Source organism: Cyprinodon tularosa, unplaced genomic scaffold, assembly GCF_016077235.1.
Source record: "Cyprinodon tularosa strain WSP-4 unplaced genomic scaffold, ASM1607723v1 ctg425, whole genome shotgun sequence".
Lineage (NCBI taxonomy): Eukaryota > Metazoa > Chordata > Actinopteri > Cyprinodontiformes > Cyprinodontidae > Cyprinodon > Cyprinodon tularosa.
Genome location: NW_024039147.1, coordinates 372,391 through 389,843, shown reverse-complemented (window position 1 = coordinate 389,843; position 17,453 = coordinate 372,391). Strand labels below are relative to the sequence as shown.

Genomic DNA, 17,453 nt, shown 5'->3' with positions numbered 1-17,453 from the left:
GCCAATGCAACATGTCAAAGACAATTACAGATATTTTATACTGTATTTACCTGTGGTGCTATACATAGTTTTGAAGACTGATTTAGATTTTTTTTTTGTCCATGTTATGCCACTAAGAATTGCTCAGAATCTCTTCTAATAAAGCTTTTATCTTGAATAGATAGTTTAATCATGTTTCAGTTAGAAGAAGTTAGCTAATTACTAACATTCATCACTGAAGCTGTTAATATACTGTTGCATTTTCACAAATTGTAGTAAATTCCCCTTTTTGAATTTGCCATAAATATCAAGGTATTCTTCTGCTTAATCTATGGCAAAGATTACTATCACTTTATCAGATCTGCTTAAATCTACAGAATTGTCTAACTTCATAGGGTGAACTTAACTACCGGGTAGGCTGTTGTGTGTGCGGCCTTTATAATTTATTTGCTACAAACAGACAAAAGTGAAGACTGCACTGACACAGAGAGCACAGAGTCTACTTCAGGCTGACAGATGTAATCCCTAAGACAGCCCGAAAGTGCTGCGTGTCACCGCAAATTTCAGTGAGAGCTTATTTAAAAAACAGCCTCACACCACAAACTTCTTATGCCCTGTTTCTTGTTTCGTCTAAACATAATTTTAAAGCACTTACTTCAGCACACTTTCCTCTGCCGTCTCATTAAAAGGAATTTAGACGGTTACAGCATAGCATTTAACAGCTTAGAAACTACTTTATTCTCTTCAGTGTGAGCTTAAATAACATTTGATGATACTTGATGATAAAATTTTAGAAGATTGATATTACAAGGCAAAAATAATGGACGTCTTTTGGACACTGAAGTTGAGTCGGTTAATCTTGTTTTGTAAGTTAAAGTTCCCACATTTTTAATAATTTTATTTGTTTAGGCAACATGATTGCACTGAATCCATAAGGTGTTGGATTTTAACATCGGTCTCAAAAGTTTTTTTTTTTGTTTTTTTTTTTTTTTTTACATTTGCAATTTGAAATAAATTGCCAAAAAAATGGTGTTAACATAAAAAGCTAATTTTGCAGATGGAATAGTGCAAAAATGTATTTTATTATTGAGCTGTTTATGTAGAACCCAATTATTTTTGGTATTTCCTGCAGAATGACTATATGAATGGATCTGTTAGTTATAATGTTTTTATAAAACCATCTTTAACCGTACATACTCTTTTAGAATATTGTTGGATAGCACACATTAAAAATTTTACCAGCCAAATTTTAAAATCAAAAGCAGGTTCTCTTATTTCATTAACAAAGTTTGGCATCAGATGTCTTAACATTCTTAAGTCTTAGTTTTCAATATTGTTTTACTTGTGTTTATGGGTTTAATCGTGGATCTGTTGGCTGCTTTTTTGTCGCTGTTGCCTTCTTCTTTGGTGCTTCTCAGATTGTCCATCTGCTTTCTGTTCAGCAAATGGAGATTGGTATCAATATTAGACCAAACCAAAAGCCTATAGAGTTGCCAGTTTCTGATGTTCTGAGTCACACGCTGCTTCAGAAAAATAGAAAGAAGGAGAGTTTTGTTAATGGATTAAATATTATCATTCTTAAGAATAATGAATCCTTATTTTGTTTGGGTTTATTTTTTGTTTATCAGTCTAGCTTATCTTTTGAAAACTCACTGCCATGTCAAAGCCATGTTTTATCAGGGCTTAGTCTTATCTTTCGCGGCTTACTTTCAAAACTATGTCCTGTTGTACACAGATTTTTTTCAAAACATGCAGAGTTCTACTTAAGCTCAGACTGAGCTGGATGAGGGCCCTGTCACACCTTGCTGATTTTGACAGCCCAGCCCTCCTGACATCCCAGAACCTTCTTAAACGGTGGCATATGCTGAACTTTCTATGTATTTAATCAATTTTGGGCATATACATAGAGTATTTATAACAAGTCCAGAAGTTATGTCCAACGACAACCTAACTTATGCATAAAGCACGGCAGCCTAATGCCCATGAAATGAGGCACAATAATCACTTCATGGGCATTACCGAACATCAGTAATGTCCAGTCTGCATAAAAAGATATCTTTGATCGCGGTATTAACCTAGCTGCTGTTTACCGCCCGCCAAAAAATAAAAAATAAAAATAAAAAAAGACAGAAAGAAGGTTTGTAGTCGCAGCAGATTCAGCGTCATGTCTGCTAGGAAGATTGTTGGTCGTGGCATGAACCCAGGGGAGATCCATCTCACTCACCTTCACACCCACCCTATGATGGGGATGAAGTCTGGAGCAGAACTGATGGTTTCCTACTTTGATCCCACTGTCATACCAGATTGCTGCCAATACATCATTATACAGTAACTGTAAGTTAAAAAACACATTTAGCGGTCGCCTGGAACACATCAGATACATTTATATGCTGTGGAGGTAAGTTCTTGATAAGTTAGGTATAAGTTATGCTGAAGTTACTCATAGGTTTTGGATAAGCTAGACACCACAACTTATGAGTAACTTACATTTAACTTATGTCAATGATCTGTAACTTATGTCCCAAGTATGAGCATACGCTGGCATATGTCGGAAAATTTTGAGCATGCTCAAAATTATACAAAACGCACCCATAACCTATTAAATGTATGCCTGCCTTTTTGCCAGATTTTTGTATGTCAGACATACGCTGGTCTAAATCGTCATGGTGTGACAGGGCTTGAGCCTCTGTATTTTTACACCTATTGTTATTCACATTTGATTCATAAGCATTTACTTTTCAAAATACTTATTCATATTTCATTTAGCTATTAATATTATTTGTATCTATAATAGCAAAACACATATGAATATTTTTTTAAACTATGCCAAGGTGGCATTTTTATTCAAACATGGTTGAATCAGTGCTCAACACTATTATTTAGTACAGTTATGCTCAGAAATCTAAAATACTCATATTATAATATGTTTACTATAAGCTGATGAAACAAATGTTATGTAGGTACCTCATAACAAACCTTCATCCTATTTCTCTTTTCTTAGTAAATGAAGCTAGGGCTTCTGTTCATCATAACAAATATGATGAACACACACTTTTTGTCAACTTTTAGGTTATATTTAAACAGCAGACAAATGTATCCCAAAATCTGGGCAAAATATCTTTCTCATGGGAGTCTGAATGCCTGATATCGATATTTTTACCTAAAAAGTAATACATTTGAATCTCTTTTATATGTAGAACAGAGCCGACCCTTTTGCTTGTTGAGTTTTTTTAATTAATTTGCTGTGATGCTGTTACCCCAGTACAGGATGGCAGAAGAAGGCACTCTCAAGAAGAAGAAGAAGTATTCTTTCTCTTCCACCACCCCCTCTTGTTCTGTCATATTAGTCTTTGTTCCCGGCTCCCCTTAAAATCTACAAACAGTTTTAAAAAATTATAGCTGTCCCTGCTGCACAAAAGCCATTTTAAAGAGTCTTGCTCTTCTTTTTCACCGTCCTTCCTGTTTTTACAGTTTGGCCATAATATTATCACTCCCTTTCATCAACGGTATAATAATAAGATAGAGACACTGGCAAAAATTTTATAATCTTTTTTTTTTAAACCAAGCTCAATGAGCATTTTCACTACCAGTCACAGCCAATATCACATCTGTAAACAGTGTATTGCTGTGTGACATTTACACTCTCCTTCTGAACATACTGCTCTCTTGGGTAACGTGAACTGATCCTAAGTAGTATGACTGACCATGCAAAAAAATAAATAAAAGAAAACAACAACCTTGGATTACAGCACAAAACGTTTGCACATCAAGACTTGCTGTATGGTTGTAGCCATAGTGGGCCCAGTGCTCACAGATCTTTGTTTGCAAGAGGCCCTATTGTGACACTGTATTTATTTGCAGCAGGAGTTTAGAGTACCGGTAGCTGCTCTTTGTCATCCTTTTTTGGTTGCACACAATGCAGTGGTGATGATATCTTGAGAATATTGCTACAGTACAAAACACCGACAATATAAAACAATTACCGCTATAGCTTGGTTCTCTAAGTGATGAAGTAGCAGCCTTGGAATTGTCTGATGAGCAGGCAAGATCTGTGTGTTTAGCTTTATGTTACAATAATTCTTCAGTAAATTTCCGAGATTTTTTTTATGGCCAGATAGTAATTAATACAAAGCATGCTTTAAAAACATATATATATATATATATATATGGGATGACATATATATTCATATATATCATCCCATATGGTTATACTATCTTCTTTCAAGAATATTTAGTTATTATTCAAACTCCAACCTGATTATTGAAGATGATTCACGATTTAAGACATTTCTTCGGTCCTTCCAGGGCAAATAACTTGTCAGAGTGTCATATGATCAACGCCTTTATTTCTAAATAGAGATGGCATTGTTTAAAGAGTACACACAGGATAATTATTTTTATGCCATAAAATAACCAGTGATTTTGCTCATATTTGTTTTTGTCATGACCGTCACTTTTATGGATGGTTTAGACTCCTTGACAGTTGAACACCCTGAGGTTTTACTTGGCTGCCACTAACCAGTGTTGGGGTTTTTCCACTAAAATGTTGTGGTTAATTACGTCATCCTCAGTAACATTAGGTCATGAAATTCAGTTCTTTTTTTAGTTTTGATATACGTAAGTATTTTAAGTACACTTAATTGTTCTATTTATGTTTTATTGTATAGTGACACCTTACAGCTGGTTTCCTCAAAAAAGGCTTGCCTCTGTGCACAGGGCTGATGACTACAGGCTGTGGGACCCTACAGACTAGCAGGACATAATGTGTACATAAACAGCAAGAAACGTCTGTATGGGGTGGAAAGGCCTCAGTGCTGACTATAGCTTTTGTTTATCCAGCCTGCTGTAATGTTATGAGAACTGCTGCTTTGGCCTTGGTTTCAAGCTGTAGTGTAAATACTGAAGACTATGGAAAAGGAACACTATTTAAGACTTTCCACATGTTCTAATAATCCGAGGCTGTCATTAAGGGTATTCCATATGTTCCTCAAAAGAAGAACCTTTGTGGCTCTCACCTTATGCAGCTTTAAGTTAAGGTGTGAGTATTATTAAAATATAACTTGTAAAAGTTCGGGAAAATTCAGATTTTTAAAGGTATATATATGCCTAATAATTGTTTTTATGTATTGCACTTTGTGAGTTTAAGCAATGTTTTCATGAAGGAATTATTTTCCATATATGACTAGGTTGGGGGGGTCTAAAGGCAGCTGGAGCTTCTTATCTTACTGTACCTCTCTATGGCATGTTTACTCTTAATCCCTGACATTGAAATCCTAGGAAATACCCCACTGTATGTTGTGGTAAAATTTTCTGAAGTCACAATGCTAAACCTTCTCTATAAAGTAAAAGCTTTTTGTACAAATAAAGTAAATACTAAACAATGCCCAGAGAGAATCGCTAGGAAGAGGAGTGCTTGCTTTTACTCTTTAATCTCGGCTGTGCAGTAACAGAAAATTGGCAGTAATCTCATGCACTTGAATGGAAATTGTTATTTTATACTAAACTAACGGTTGTCTTCAAAATATATTTAACGTAGGTATTAATGTTTTATTACATATGAGTTTACTTGCGAGTTTTGCTTTCTTAATCTATAGTTTGTGCAAGAACAAGTTTTATTAATAGCATTTCCCCTCTATAGAATTTTAAAAGTTGTTCCTTTTGAGGAAATGGAGAAAACATTATTAAAATCAACCTTTAACTAGCAATGTGTGACTTAATGTGTAACTCCCATACTAAGTGGTCCATTTCAGGTTTCTGGATTTAGGGAGTCCAATGAATGAAAGCTTTCAGTTCAGTCTCATGTCTTTATCTCCAGCATCTATCCTCCCTGGCTGGAACTTAAAAGGCGTACAGTGAACATACTGTGCATTGGTGCAAATATCACCGGCCAATTTCATCGATTTAAGATGAATGAAAAAAGCCTAAGTAAATAATCAGTGGAAATACATGTCAGATGTTGTGCCAGATTACTCCAGATGTGGAAGCCCAAAACTCTGTTCTGGGCTCCAAATAACAGGGGGCTGCAGGTCTGCTTTCAGTGAGAGGCTGTAAATAAATATCAAGTACAAGTTTTACTGTAAGCTGAAAGTGGGAGCTGAGTAACACATTTTTTGGCTTAAGGTAGGAAATGTCTGTAACTAATGCATTAGACTGCAGCAGAAAAAAATGGTGATTTCACATTAGATGATGTTCAGGGACCAAAAAGAGCGTGTTCTTCTATTTCAATTTCCATGAGTTATTGAGTCCAGAAATGGCCCTGTAGTGAAAACACATGTGAAAACAGGAGGTCGGAATTTTAGTCAATAATTAGAAGTAATATACCCCAATAATTTAAAAGACAGAATTGCTTTATCTGAATGAAAGTCACTTTTTTGACCATTCAGTGTCGTCTGTTTAAAGAGACATTCTGCAAGTTTTTCTAAAAAAATCTCTTTTAAATTGTCTTTTTATTTGACCCTTTACCACTAAAACATTGTAACAACTTAAAAAAAAGGTTTCATTATGTTTCTCTTGAGCACTTGCATATTTTTTATATTCATTTGTGTTTGTTATTGTGAATATTTGAATGTGTCTTTTTGACCTTCTGAAGTCTATCCAGCCTCCACTGAGTCGAGCAGAACCAAGTACCTCAGTCCTCTGATGTAGAGTTTAATACATCTTAGACCTGACTAACAAATTAGCCTTTTCTTAATGTTTGCAAGCTGAAAAGCTTTAGCTCTTTTTATTTGATTCAGTCTCATCTTTTTCTTCTCTCAGAGTTTTGGGGTTTCATATATTTAGCCAACAAATTTAGTTCTTTAGTAAAAACCCTGCAGATACTTGGAAATAATGCAGATTAAACAAATACACTCCTACATTAAAATAAAGTCACAATTTAAACAATGTATTTTATTTTATAAATATTTCCTTAATAAAGTAAAATTGGTAGAAATGGCAAAAACGTTTTTATAAGGTGCTGAAAATGTAATTGTTTGGAAAAAATAAATATCAACTATAAGGATATATTTTTGCATAAATTAGAGATCAATTCCTACCTTTGCATATTCTATTCTTGCACATTTAATCTTATGTAAAAGCATTTTTTCCAGGTCCCCGTGACAGCAACATGGCCCCCATAGTGCATCCAGGCCAGCCAATTTCTATCTGGTTCTTGGCCAGATTAAAGTGCTGGAGCTCTTTGTTTACATAGCTCTGTGATGCCACGGCTGAGCAGGTCCAAACAATGGGTCACTGCTCCCTTTTGTTAGAATAAGAGGAAGAGCGGAGACCTCTTGACACGGCAACCTGAAGCCTTAGTGGTCCCACTTCACCTTGGTGAGAGGGTCACACCAGGAAAGAGGGGACAGACAAGTAGAGGGAATGTCAATGATAAAAATGGAGCTGAATGGAGATCAAAATGGTTTGTGGAGAAAGGATGAATCCTATGAAGGGAATAGATGGAAAATGATCAAAATTGAGATGGAGAAGAGATGAAGACATGCCTTGGAAAGACAACAATGGTTGCATGGTGTTTTTTCAGAGTCTAAAGCTGTGAAATTGATGATAAATGGACTTTTTAATTAAGAATCAAAAATATTGTGAATTCAAGCCCTTTGATTTTACTTATTTTAAGGTCCTTAATCGATATTATTAACTATTGCTGTATGATAATAACCTCTTTTCCACCTGGTGTTCTTCCTGCATCATTGTAGAATTTTCCACACTGCTTTATTCCTGCACTCCTGTGCTTTACTGATCAGACACTGATATCAAATATTCTACTCTCATTGGTTACAGTACATTATCATAATGTTTGGATAAGAGAAATCATAGATTTCTATTTTCTTGATTGCAGGTCACTTTCTTGGCAACAACACAGTTATCGATGTCCTTCGCCGCCAGGGATATGAGGTGGAGCACACCCCTGCTGGACAGCCCATAAAGAGGTAAACCAAGATTTAAACAAAACCAGATACTTATTACAAGATAATTTTGCAGAAATTGTAAGTACGTTTTAAGTTGAAGGGAAAATGATGCATCAGATTGTTTTAATTTGATCCAGGTCTGAACTCTGACTGGATCATTGATATAAAATCAAACCTCATTAGTCTAAATCCTCCATTACATATTAAAGGTATTTTACAGCTCAATCATAAACCTTTAGCCCTTTAAGAGGTCTCCTCCAGTTTTTTTTTTTAACCTTTTTGCCCAATTTATTTCCCCCTAACTCATACCATCTTCAGTTGAAGAACTGGAATCAGTAAAGATTCAAATTTGATCTCATTTGACCTAAGAATTTTTTTTCCGCATGACGTCATCTGCATGGCTTGAAACAAGCTTAATGCCAGCTCTAGTTGAATTTACAAAGATTAAAGAACCGGAATAACTTCCCTATAAAAGGTTGAATTTTTAAGGCTGTTTGCTCCACTGGATTTTTTTAAAGCTATCAAAGTAAAAGGAGCTTAATGCATATGCCTGCCACCATTTTGGCAGCATTTACTCACTGCACAAACCTTTCATGTTACTAGCTGTAAAAGTGAACCAAGTCAAACTCTTTGTTTTTGTACACAAACTTGGCAAACAAAGATAATTCTGATTAGTCTTTCACATTCTTTCACATTAAATCACTAAGTAAATAAAAAAATCTAAGCTAATTTTAATTTGTATGACTATTTTGAACTAACCCTGTTGTAGATAAAAAAAAAGGGATTTATTTATCTCCTTTGCTTTAAGACCAGGATAACAACACCATAGAAATGAACAGTCAGCATTTTTAATGTTTTGTTTGGATGAAAAGTTGTGTCTTTTCAGTTGGTCACAGTCTGTAATTTTCACTACAGTGATTTATTTTTTGATATGCTTCCGAACACCCCTCATTGTACTCCCAGGATCATAAATACTGGTACAAGTTGCCCCTAATCAGATTCATTAATATCGTAGACGTAGTGTTTACATTTCATACTTTTAGCGGAAATAATTCTCATGGACGGCTCTCATTCTTTCAGGGATTTTGCATGTCTCTGACTGCTTCTGTGCTTTTGATTGTGTAGCCGATAAGTCTGACAAATTCCCCAACGGCCCACCAATGAAGCTGTGTTGAAAAGGCCAACCTAAGTATGGTTTGTACCTCCTGCTGCGAAGTATGTTGTGCAGCCAGTGGAGCGTGGAGCACTGCGGGTGGCTATCTCTCTTTCTATCTGCTTTCTTGTTCCCGTATGTGTTTGAATGAATGAGTAAATCTACTTTCACACAATAAATCTGATTTTTGATAAGGGATTATGAGGCTGAAATTACACAGCATCTCACCGAGTCATACCTGATCTGTCATTAAGTTATCATAAGTCCAGAAAAATTATTCCCAGTTGCTTTTACATTTATAATTACCTTAATAACATTAATTTAGGAAATTCATAATACTTATTTGCTGTTTAATTTGATATCAAACATTTAATTTTAGAGCTTTATTAGAGGCACACACTACTATTTATGGGAGAGCTTACTAGTAATGTGTATTTTAACGTGAGGTGTATAAGGTATTAATGTTTATTACTCAAGCTAGTATAAATCCATCAATATCAACTTAAGTTTTTTACTAAAGTAAAAGTGTAAAAGTACAATTTTTAAAACTGCTTAAAGTATAAAAGTTAAAGTAATGCAGGAATAAAATGTTAAGAAGAGATGCTTCAAACTTTATCCTGGCACTACCCTATTAAAGGAATATTATTCTACAATTGGATGATAACTTCCTTATACTTACGGTAATTTTCTTAGTTTTATAAGTACTGTAATGACAACAGTGACAAACTGCTATGACAATGCATCATCTTGAAAAACTATATATATTTTTTTAACTATTTTTTAAATACCAACAAACCATAATGAGAATTAGCTTAAATGACACAAAACTAACGAGTCTATTTTAAAAATGTATGGAGTAGAAGTCAAAAGTTGAGCAAAAATAAAAAAAATCTGTAAAAAGTCTAAAAAACGAATGACTCCAGTAAAGTACATAGCCAGTATTTCTACTTACTGTAGATAATAAGTAGAAACCATTGATTATGAAACATTTTTTGTTCATAATATGCGTACTACTTTCAGTTGATCACAATCCTGGATCATTTTAAGCATAGTTTACAGTGAGGCAAGCAGTTTCGTAGTATGTGTAGAATACTGGTTAAAAAGTGTGGATATCATCAAGTATAAAAGTTATCTACAAAGAATTAGGTCACTTTTTTTTTGTCAGGGCAGGGATTTAGAACTGAGACAACACAGCAGACTACAAATTAATCTTTAGATACAGATGCATAGATCAACCCCCCAACACAAGATCCTCATGAAGTGAAATGACTTTCATAGCTTTTCAGTCATTTTTTTAATTTTCTACACCCTAATCATTACCAAAGCATACTTAAACCTATGCTCACCCTAAGCTAAATTTACACCTCAGTCTTACACCTAACAGCTTCTTCACACTGAATGTACGGCTGTGGTACAGCTGGGATGCGGTTGCTGCTAGGAACCCAAACCTCATTAAAATCCATGTGTACGCTCACTTCAGCCACGGTCCAGTGTGGGTGTGGTTACTGAGGCCTAATGAATCAGCAAAGCGAGTTCACAAGAAGGATGTTTGGCCACAAACCACAGTGGTTTCTGCCTAAAGCTCCTGAATGTCACAAGTCAAACAGGAAAAGTCAAGCACCAGACAGAACAACGTTTCGTTGAACTTCAGAATAATCAACCTAACAACTTGAAAAGAGAAAACAAAAACCAAAAACAGAAACAGAGGGCCTATTGGAAGATGAAAATGGATATTTATACACAGATAGCAAGCTCTGCCCAACAACTTAGTAATGAGTATGAATGCAGCCAGAGTCCTAGCAGGAGCAGCCTGAATGTCCCCAATTTGAGGTCGATAGGGAATTGGTCCTCTGATCCTGAAACAGGAGGACACACACTCTCACATTCGGTTCTTCTACTTTGACAAGGACTAAGAATTGCTTTCCATTTATTGACTTCCACTCTCTATAGATCTATGTGGCCTAATCCTGACCCTAACCGTTACCTTGATAATCACCAGTACATAACTAAAGAGCAGATTTCTACTCCCATCTTCCAGTGGGTGGATTGGTAAGAGGGACGGAGATTGCTTGGTGGAACATCAGGACTCCTCCGATTGTAAATTCTGCAAGTTGGTTATTATTATTATTATTATTTCCCATCTGACGTAAATGTTGGAGTGAAATTGGCTTGTGCGTGGTGTGATGCGTCTGACATGTGGCTGGAGAGAACACACTATAGATCTACTCATTTTTTTTGGTATCCTTTATGTGTGGCGTCTAATACATTTGGAGATCTCAATTCACAACTTAGTCCTAAACTTAACCTAAAAACTGATCTTTTCCTTACGGGTACTGCACTTTTGTCTCAATAAGTATAAGTGGGTTGCAACAATACAGTATATATCAGGAAAAGGGTCTATAACAAATGTAATTGTTATGGTGTTTATAAGCACACTCAGTTTACTTAGTACGCAGAAAGTACTTTACCTCTGGGAGATTATACCCTGCACAGATGGTCCTATTATTCCTGTTTATTGGGACCACCACTACATGCATGCTTTTACTGGATTATTTTGCAAGATCATTTCAGGGCTTCTTTACAAACCTATAAATTGGGTTCTGACTTCAGTGGTATACTCCTCATCATTTTCTACAAATACAATCCTGACACAAATGTAATATATTTTACTGGCTCATTTTACTAAGTGAAACACATTTTATAGAATAATGACATACAGATTTATTTTTTACTCCTTATTTGTTCATTAGTTGATTAGTTTTCCACTTGGAGCTAATAAAATAAAAAAGGTCAGCATTTAATTACTTAAAATATTTCACAACAGACCAATAAAAAAGTTTTAATACAGAAACATGGGTTAAATGAAAAGTGTGCGCCATCCAGGCTTAAAGGTTGCTGTTTCCTAAATGTATCTTTAATCTGACAACAAGTCTTAGTGGACATGAAATGCTGCTTTTTTTTTTATTGGTGATTGTTATTCTAAAAGGAATACATTGAAGTGTAAAGAGAGGAAATGCAAGTTAGAAATCATGGAGTTCACTGCAACATACAGTAGTTAAAAGTAACTGACAAGGCATATTATTAAAACCTAGTTTTCAATTTTGCATTTTAAATTTGGGGATTTCTTTGATAATTCTATTTTTTTATTTCAATTTGTTTTTCAGATTTTGTGATGTGTTCCCCAAATATTTAATGTGTTTTCTCTCAAAATTTACCTGGAGCAATTCTTCTTGTCGCCCGTCTTCAGTGGCCTATCCCGATTTCCCTTTAGCTTTATTTGGTCTTGGCTGACTAAAATGTAAGAACAGAAACACTGCCTTCTAGGATGGGTGTGCCATTCTTTCAATAGTTCACAAATTCCCAGGAGGAAGGAGATTATGTCACAGAAATGTCACAGAGTATCTGCAGCATCTAACTAACTCTCAGCATCTGTATCTTTAAGAGACATGACCCTAAATGTATAAATGTAGGAATTTTTAACAAAATGTCTGGAATAGAAAAAATAACTGAAAGCAAACATAAAAAAAAAAATAGAAAAAAAGCTTAACTGTCAAACGATGTTTAGATGTTTAATGTTGATCCTTTTTGTATGATATTCAAAAAAACATTTTCCATTCATATTCTTCAATCTATCATCTTGTGTTTTTTGACATTTAGGAAATCATTATTAAAAGCTGCTTCCCCAGCACTAGAGGATCACCATGATGATTTCACTCTACTGGAACCTTTTCTTCATGAACTCCCCCACAAAGAGGAGGACCATGGGCTTCCCCTGGAGGAGGATCCATTACCCCACATGCTCCTTCCTGCAGACAGCCTGGATCTCCTACAGAAAGCAGAGAGGAAAATGCTGAAGAAAAAGAGGCGGAACAAGCAAAAGAAACAACGGAATCGACATTTTAATGACCTCTGGGTCCGAATAGAAGAGAGGTAAAGAGACAGAAGTACAAAAGACAAGAGAACTTTAGGGATTTATTTAAAGTGTTTGTTTCCAGGTTAAAAAAAATTATATATATTTTGTTTGTATTTTTAAACAATAATTAGTTAACTTTAAATTTAATGTAAAACAGTCAGATTTCTACATGACAGATCTATGCTCAAACAATATGCACAGTCATTGATGAGATGTAGATTGCAGTACTATAGATCTAATTTACACAGATTTTAATAGTATCAAAGCAGACCATTGTTCACATGAACAAGCCAGCAGCTTTTAGGTGTTAAGGTCTGACCAAACGAAAATGTTTTCCTTCCTTATCATCTTATTTTTCATTCATTATTACCTTCCTTCCTCTTGTGCCGTTTTTATCTCTCACTCTCTTCCCTCCCTTATTATTTTTTTTAATATTTTTTCCATCATAGCTTGTGCTGTATCTATTTTTTTTGTTATTCCCCCCCTCTCGTTTAATTTAGACTTTGTGAAACTGAAACAAAGAAAAATCCACAGTAAATGTAAGCCTGAATGCCCTCTTTTTGAAAAATACACAAAGTTATTTAACCATCCTGTCCTAAAAAAAAAAATTTAAACCCAAAGTTAGAGACATTCAGGCACATTATGATTCTAAGTATACTTTGGACCACAGTTGTATGATATTTATGATTATTAAAATTAGAATTGCTTTAATAAAAGGAAGATGGAAACATTACTGTATTCGCTGTGGCTTAAGATTACGATTTGAAGAAGAAGGTGGGGAACTTCCTGATATGATGCTGAGGGCTCACAAAGCTTAAACGCCCAACAAACTGTTGAGATATCAAATCACCATCCTTTTCATTTAGTGACAGAAAACAAACATTAGATCCACACTTCTGTTTCTGGTATCAGTGTCTTCAAGATAAAAATAGCAACTTGACAGTTAAATCTGACTTGGCTCTCAACTTAGCTCTAGGCAGGGACTTACAGGAGAACAAAACAAGCTCATCCTTTTGAAAAAAAAAAAGAAAAAAAACGAGCTACCTCCCATGAGAAAGAACTTCTGTATGTTTTGTGACAGCAAGAGTTTGTTTTCATGCTAGTTGTCAAACAGGGTAGGACTTCCATATCCTGCAGTCATTTATCAGTAGGAGCTGTTTGTTCCAAGTTTCTGTTTTCTGTCTTTTGTCATAAGGTCAACCAATACAGTAAATGGCCCTAACAAACCATTAAGGGTTTCCAGTTTCATCCGACCTACTCAAACTGTGTGAGTGGAATATGACAACCTAAAGAGCAAATGTACAAATGTATGCATAGGATTAAAATGTTAAATAAAATGTTCTTTACATTATGGCTGTAGAATTTTTTTCTCTCTTTATGCAAGTACTAGAATTTTAAACACAAAAGGAAGCCGTCTGTTTGCTAATGCATGCTACAACGCTCACTCATTTACATGTCTGTAATTTTTATGTCTCAAAAGGAAACATGGTCAGAGTAGACAGGGTTGTCCTCTACAGAGGCACAACCTCTGATGGAGCTGTTGCAGGACATGGTGTGAAATGCCAAACCTGGTTGCTTTAGTCTTCAGACAGTAGCTTTATAAACCCAAGTACTGCTGAAAGAACAAATGTGATATTAAATAATGTAATACAATAGTGATTCATTTATAAAATTATAGTTCTTGGGCCATTTAAAAATGCACAAGACCAATTTAAACCAATTCTGTTTATTAATATATTAATAGAACATAATAGAATTCTACTTTATTGTCTGACACTGTCACAAGTACAAAGCAAAGAAAATTACTCTCTGCATTTAACCTATACCTTTGGGGAGCAGTGTGCTGCCATTCCTGGGGAGCAGTCGTTTATTCTGAATGTATGAATAGTTATGAAATGTTAGGGGGTTAATTTTAATTGACAGAACTTTGTTTTCATTGTATCAAAAAGGCTTCTTTGCTTAGATTATAGTCACACAATCAGGAGTTTTCCAAAGCAGTTTTGAGCATATTTTTAAAAAGAAAAAAAAAATAGGATCCCCACTTCTCTTCCTGATTTTCCCCTTCATCCCCAGTTATAGCTACAACGTTTGCTAACATTTAGGAAAATAATCCCCCTAAATAACCAAATCCTTTTATTCTAGGTTATTGAGTTTAATATATAATTCTACCAGTTACCAATTAACTACAGGTAAACTTCTCAATTTAGAGAAAATGTGTTAAAAATATAAAAAAGTGATCTATGTGTCAGTATTCATTTTTTTTTATAGATATAGGTAATTTCAATGATCCTCACTCAGCTCAGACAGAAAAGTTTGATGTGATTTATGTTTAAAACATTATTTTTTGTCTGAATGCATATATATGTATCTGTCTATAACTAAAATAAACAAAAACTATCACTTATCAAAGAGGCACAATCAGTGGGTATAAGCTAAGCTACGGTAATCAGATCTTGTCTGCAGATATTCAGAAATCCTCTTGGTTACATGAAAACCTAAGGATTAAAGCATATATCTAATTTATGTTTTTGTTGTTACTCCATCTTGCAGTTCGATGGTGCAGTCCCCGCCTCCTCCCTTGGTTCGAATCATCAATGGTTACATCACAGTGGAGCCACCAAACAGAATCTACAGCACTCATGACTACCATCATCTACCGTCTTCCTCACCTTTCTCCTCCCTTCCATACGTCAGGATTATTTTGATTTCCACAGTTATAGCTTTGATAATTCAGAAAGACTCTGCAGTCCTCTAGCAGGAAATTGTTAATTCATTTAGCACAAAAGCATTTAATGAACTCAATTTAATATAAGGTCTGATTAAAACCGGGAGGGTTGACTTCAATAAGCTGACGGACATGTTAAATGAGCATTACATGTAGCTATTTGGCTGTTTTAAAAATACATTGTAAGAACTGAAATTAAAAACATTTTTTGTGTTTTTTGTAACAAACAGATTCTTATAATTTTATTTTATTTTAGAGCTATAAGACTGCACAGAAAAGTAAAAGAAAAAGCAACTGAAAGAAAAGGGATCCAAACTAATTCTCTTAGCAATACCATGTTTGTTATCCTACCAATCTTTTCAATTCCTGCAACAGACATACAATTTTCTGAACATAAAATATCATTTATAAACACTACTTGAACCATTTCTCTTTAGCAGGGTTTGCTGAGTATACATGTCCATGTGTGCTTGCTCATGTAAGAGTGTTTGTCAGCGACTATAGGCCTTATGAACACAACCAGAAATCTTCACAATTTAATTTATTCAACATGTACAAAAATATGCTTCACAAATATATTACTTGACGAAATTGTACATAATTATTTTAAATACTTTAGAATTATTTTAGAGTTATCAAAATAAAAAAAATATCAAAAGCATTTTGGTTATTTTTAAGTTAAGATTTAATCCATAGATGTGTGGTATATTTTTTAAAGGACATCAGGAACTAACCACCACAGCCTGTGTCATGTTTTACACTAAAATGAAAGTTGTGATATTGACATATGATTGTATTGTATATTATCAGTGTTATTACCTGCTTTGAATTATGTGTTTGTTGAAAGAGTTCATGACCATGCATTTTTGTTTATCATTAGGTTTAAATTATTCAACTATACTAGCTTTCCTGTTAAGCATCAGGTACACTTTTTATGATTTTTTTATAAATGTTTTTGCTACAACAGTACACAAATGTTTTTTTTTTAATGTTTAAAGATAATGATAATATTGCATTTATAATGAAACTGTCTACACATGTAGAACATGTACAGGGTAGTATTTAGGGTAATACTATTTCATATATGGAATGAGTCAATTGTAATAGTTTATACAATAAAATATTTATTTAGACTTTTTTTGTGTTTGATGCCAATTTACTGTAATAAAAATTTGTGAAAAATCACTATTGTTATTTCTTTAACATACAACAGACTTAGAGTTCCATGCTCCTTAAATGATCTTGTGTGGTATAAGACCCAGATTTAGACTGGAATAGTTTTTTGGAAAGCATTAATTAAATTATCGTTAATATATGCTAAAATAAAATAAAGTTAACAAGGAATATCATACCAATTTTATTTATGAAGCACTTTAAACATTGACAGGACCAAAGAACACACACAATCATTAAATATGATTCAATTATAAAATAGAGAAGATTGAATATAAAATACATATTACAAAACGGACGCAATAAAACAAACTGAAACCTCTTAGATTGTGTCAAAAGCCAAAGAACAAAGATGGACTGTTCTCCCTGCTGCCCTCTAGTAAAGCTTTGCAGCATCCACTGCAGCATCAGGAGGTTCTGTTACAGCTTTTCCCTCACTGCCATCAGACTGCTGAACTGTTAAAAAAAAACACAAATCAAGTCACAAATCGAGACTCTGCATCACACTGATAACTTAGACTTAGACTTAGACTTAGACTTGACTTTATTAATCCCTTGGGATTACTCCCTTCGGGAAATTGTATTTCCAGTAGTAGGAAAAATTGC

The 17,453-nt window shown here is 34.5% G+C and overlaps 1 protein-coding gene across 1 annotated transcript in view; it reads left to right on the top strand.

Moving 5' to 3' along the window:
- Positions 1 to 16,590, top strand: part of trabd2a (TraB domain containing 2A) — a 69,166-nt gene extending 52,576 nt beyond the window's left edge. The window contains exons 5-7 of the mRNA XM_038299352.1: positions 7,814 to 7,904; positions 12,694 to 12,966; positions 15,500 to 16,590. Of these exons, the coding sequence (XP_038155280.1) occupies positions 7,814 to 7,904; positions 12,694 to 12,966; positions 15,500 to 15,704 (569 nt within the window). The 3' untranslated portion in view covers positions 15,705 to 16,590. The remainder of the gene's footprint in view (positions 1 to 7,813; positions 7,905 to 12,693; positions 12,967 to 15,499) is intronic.
- Positions 16,591 to 17,453: the final 863 nt, after the last annotated feature.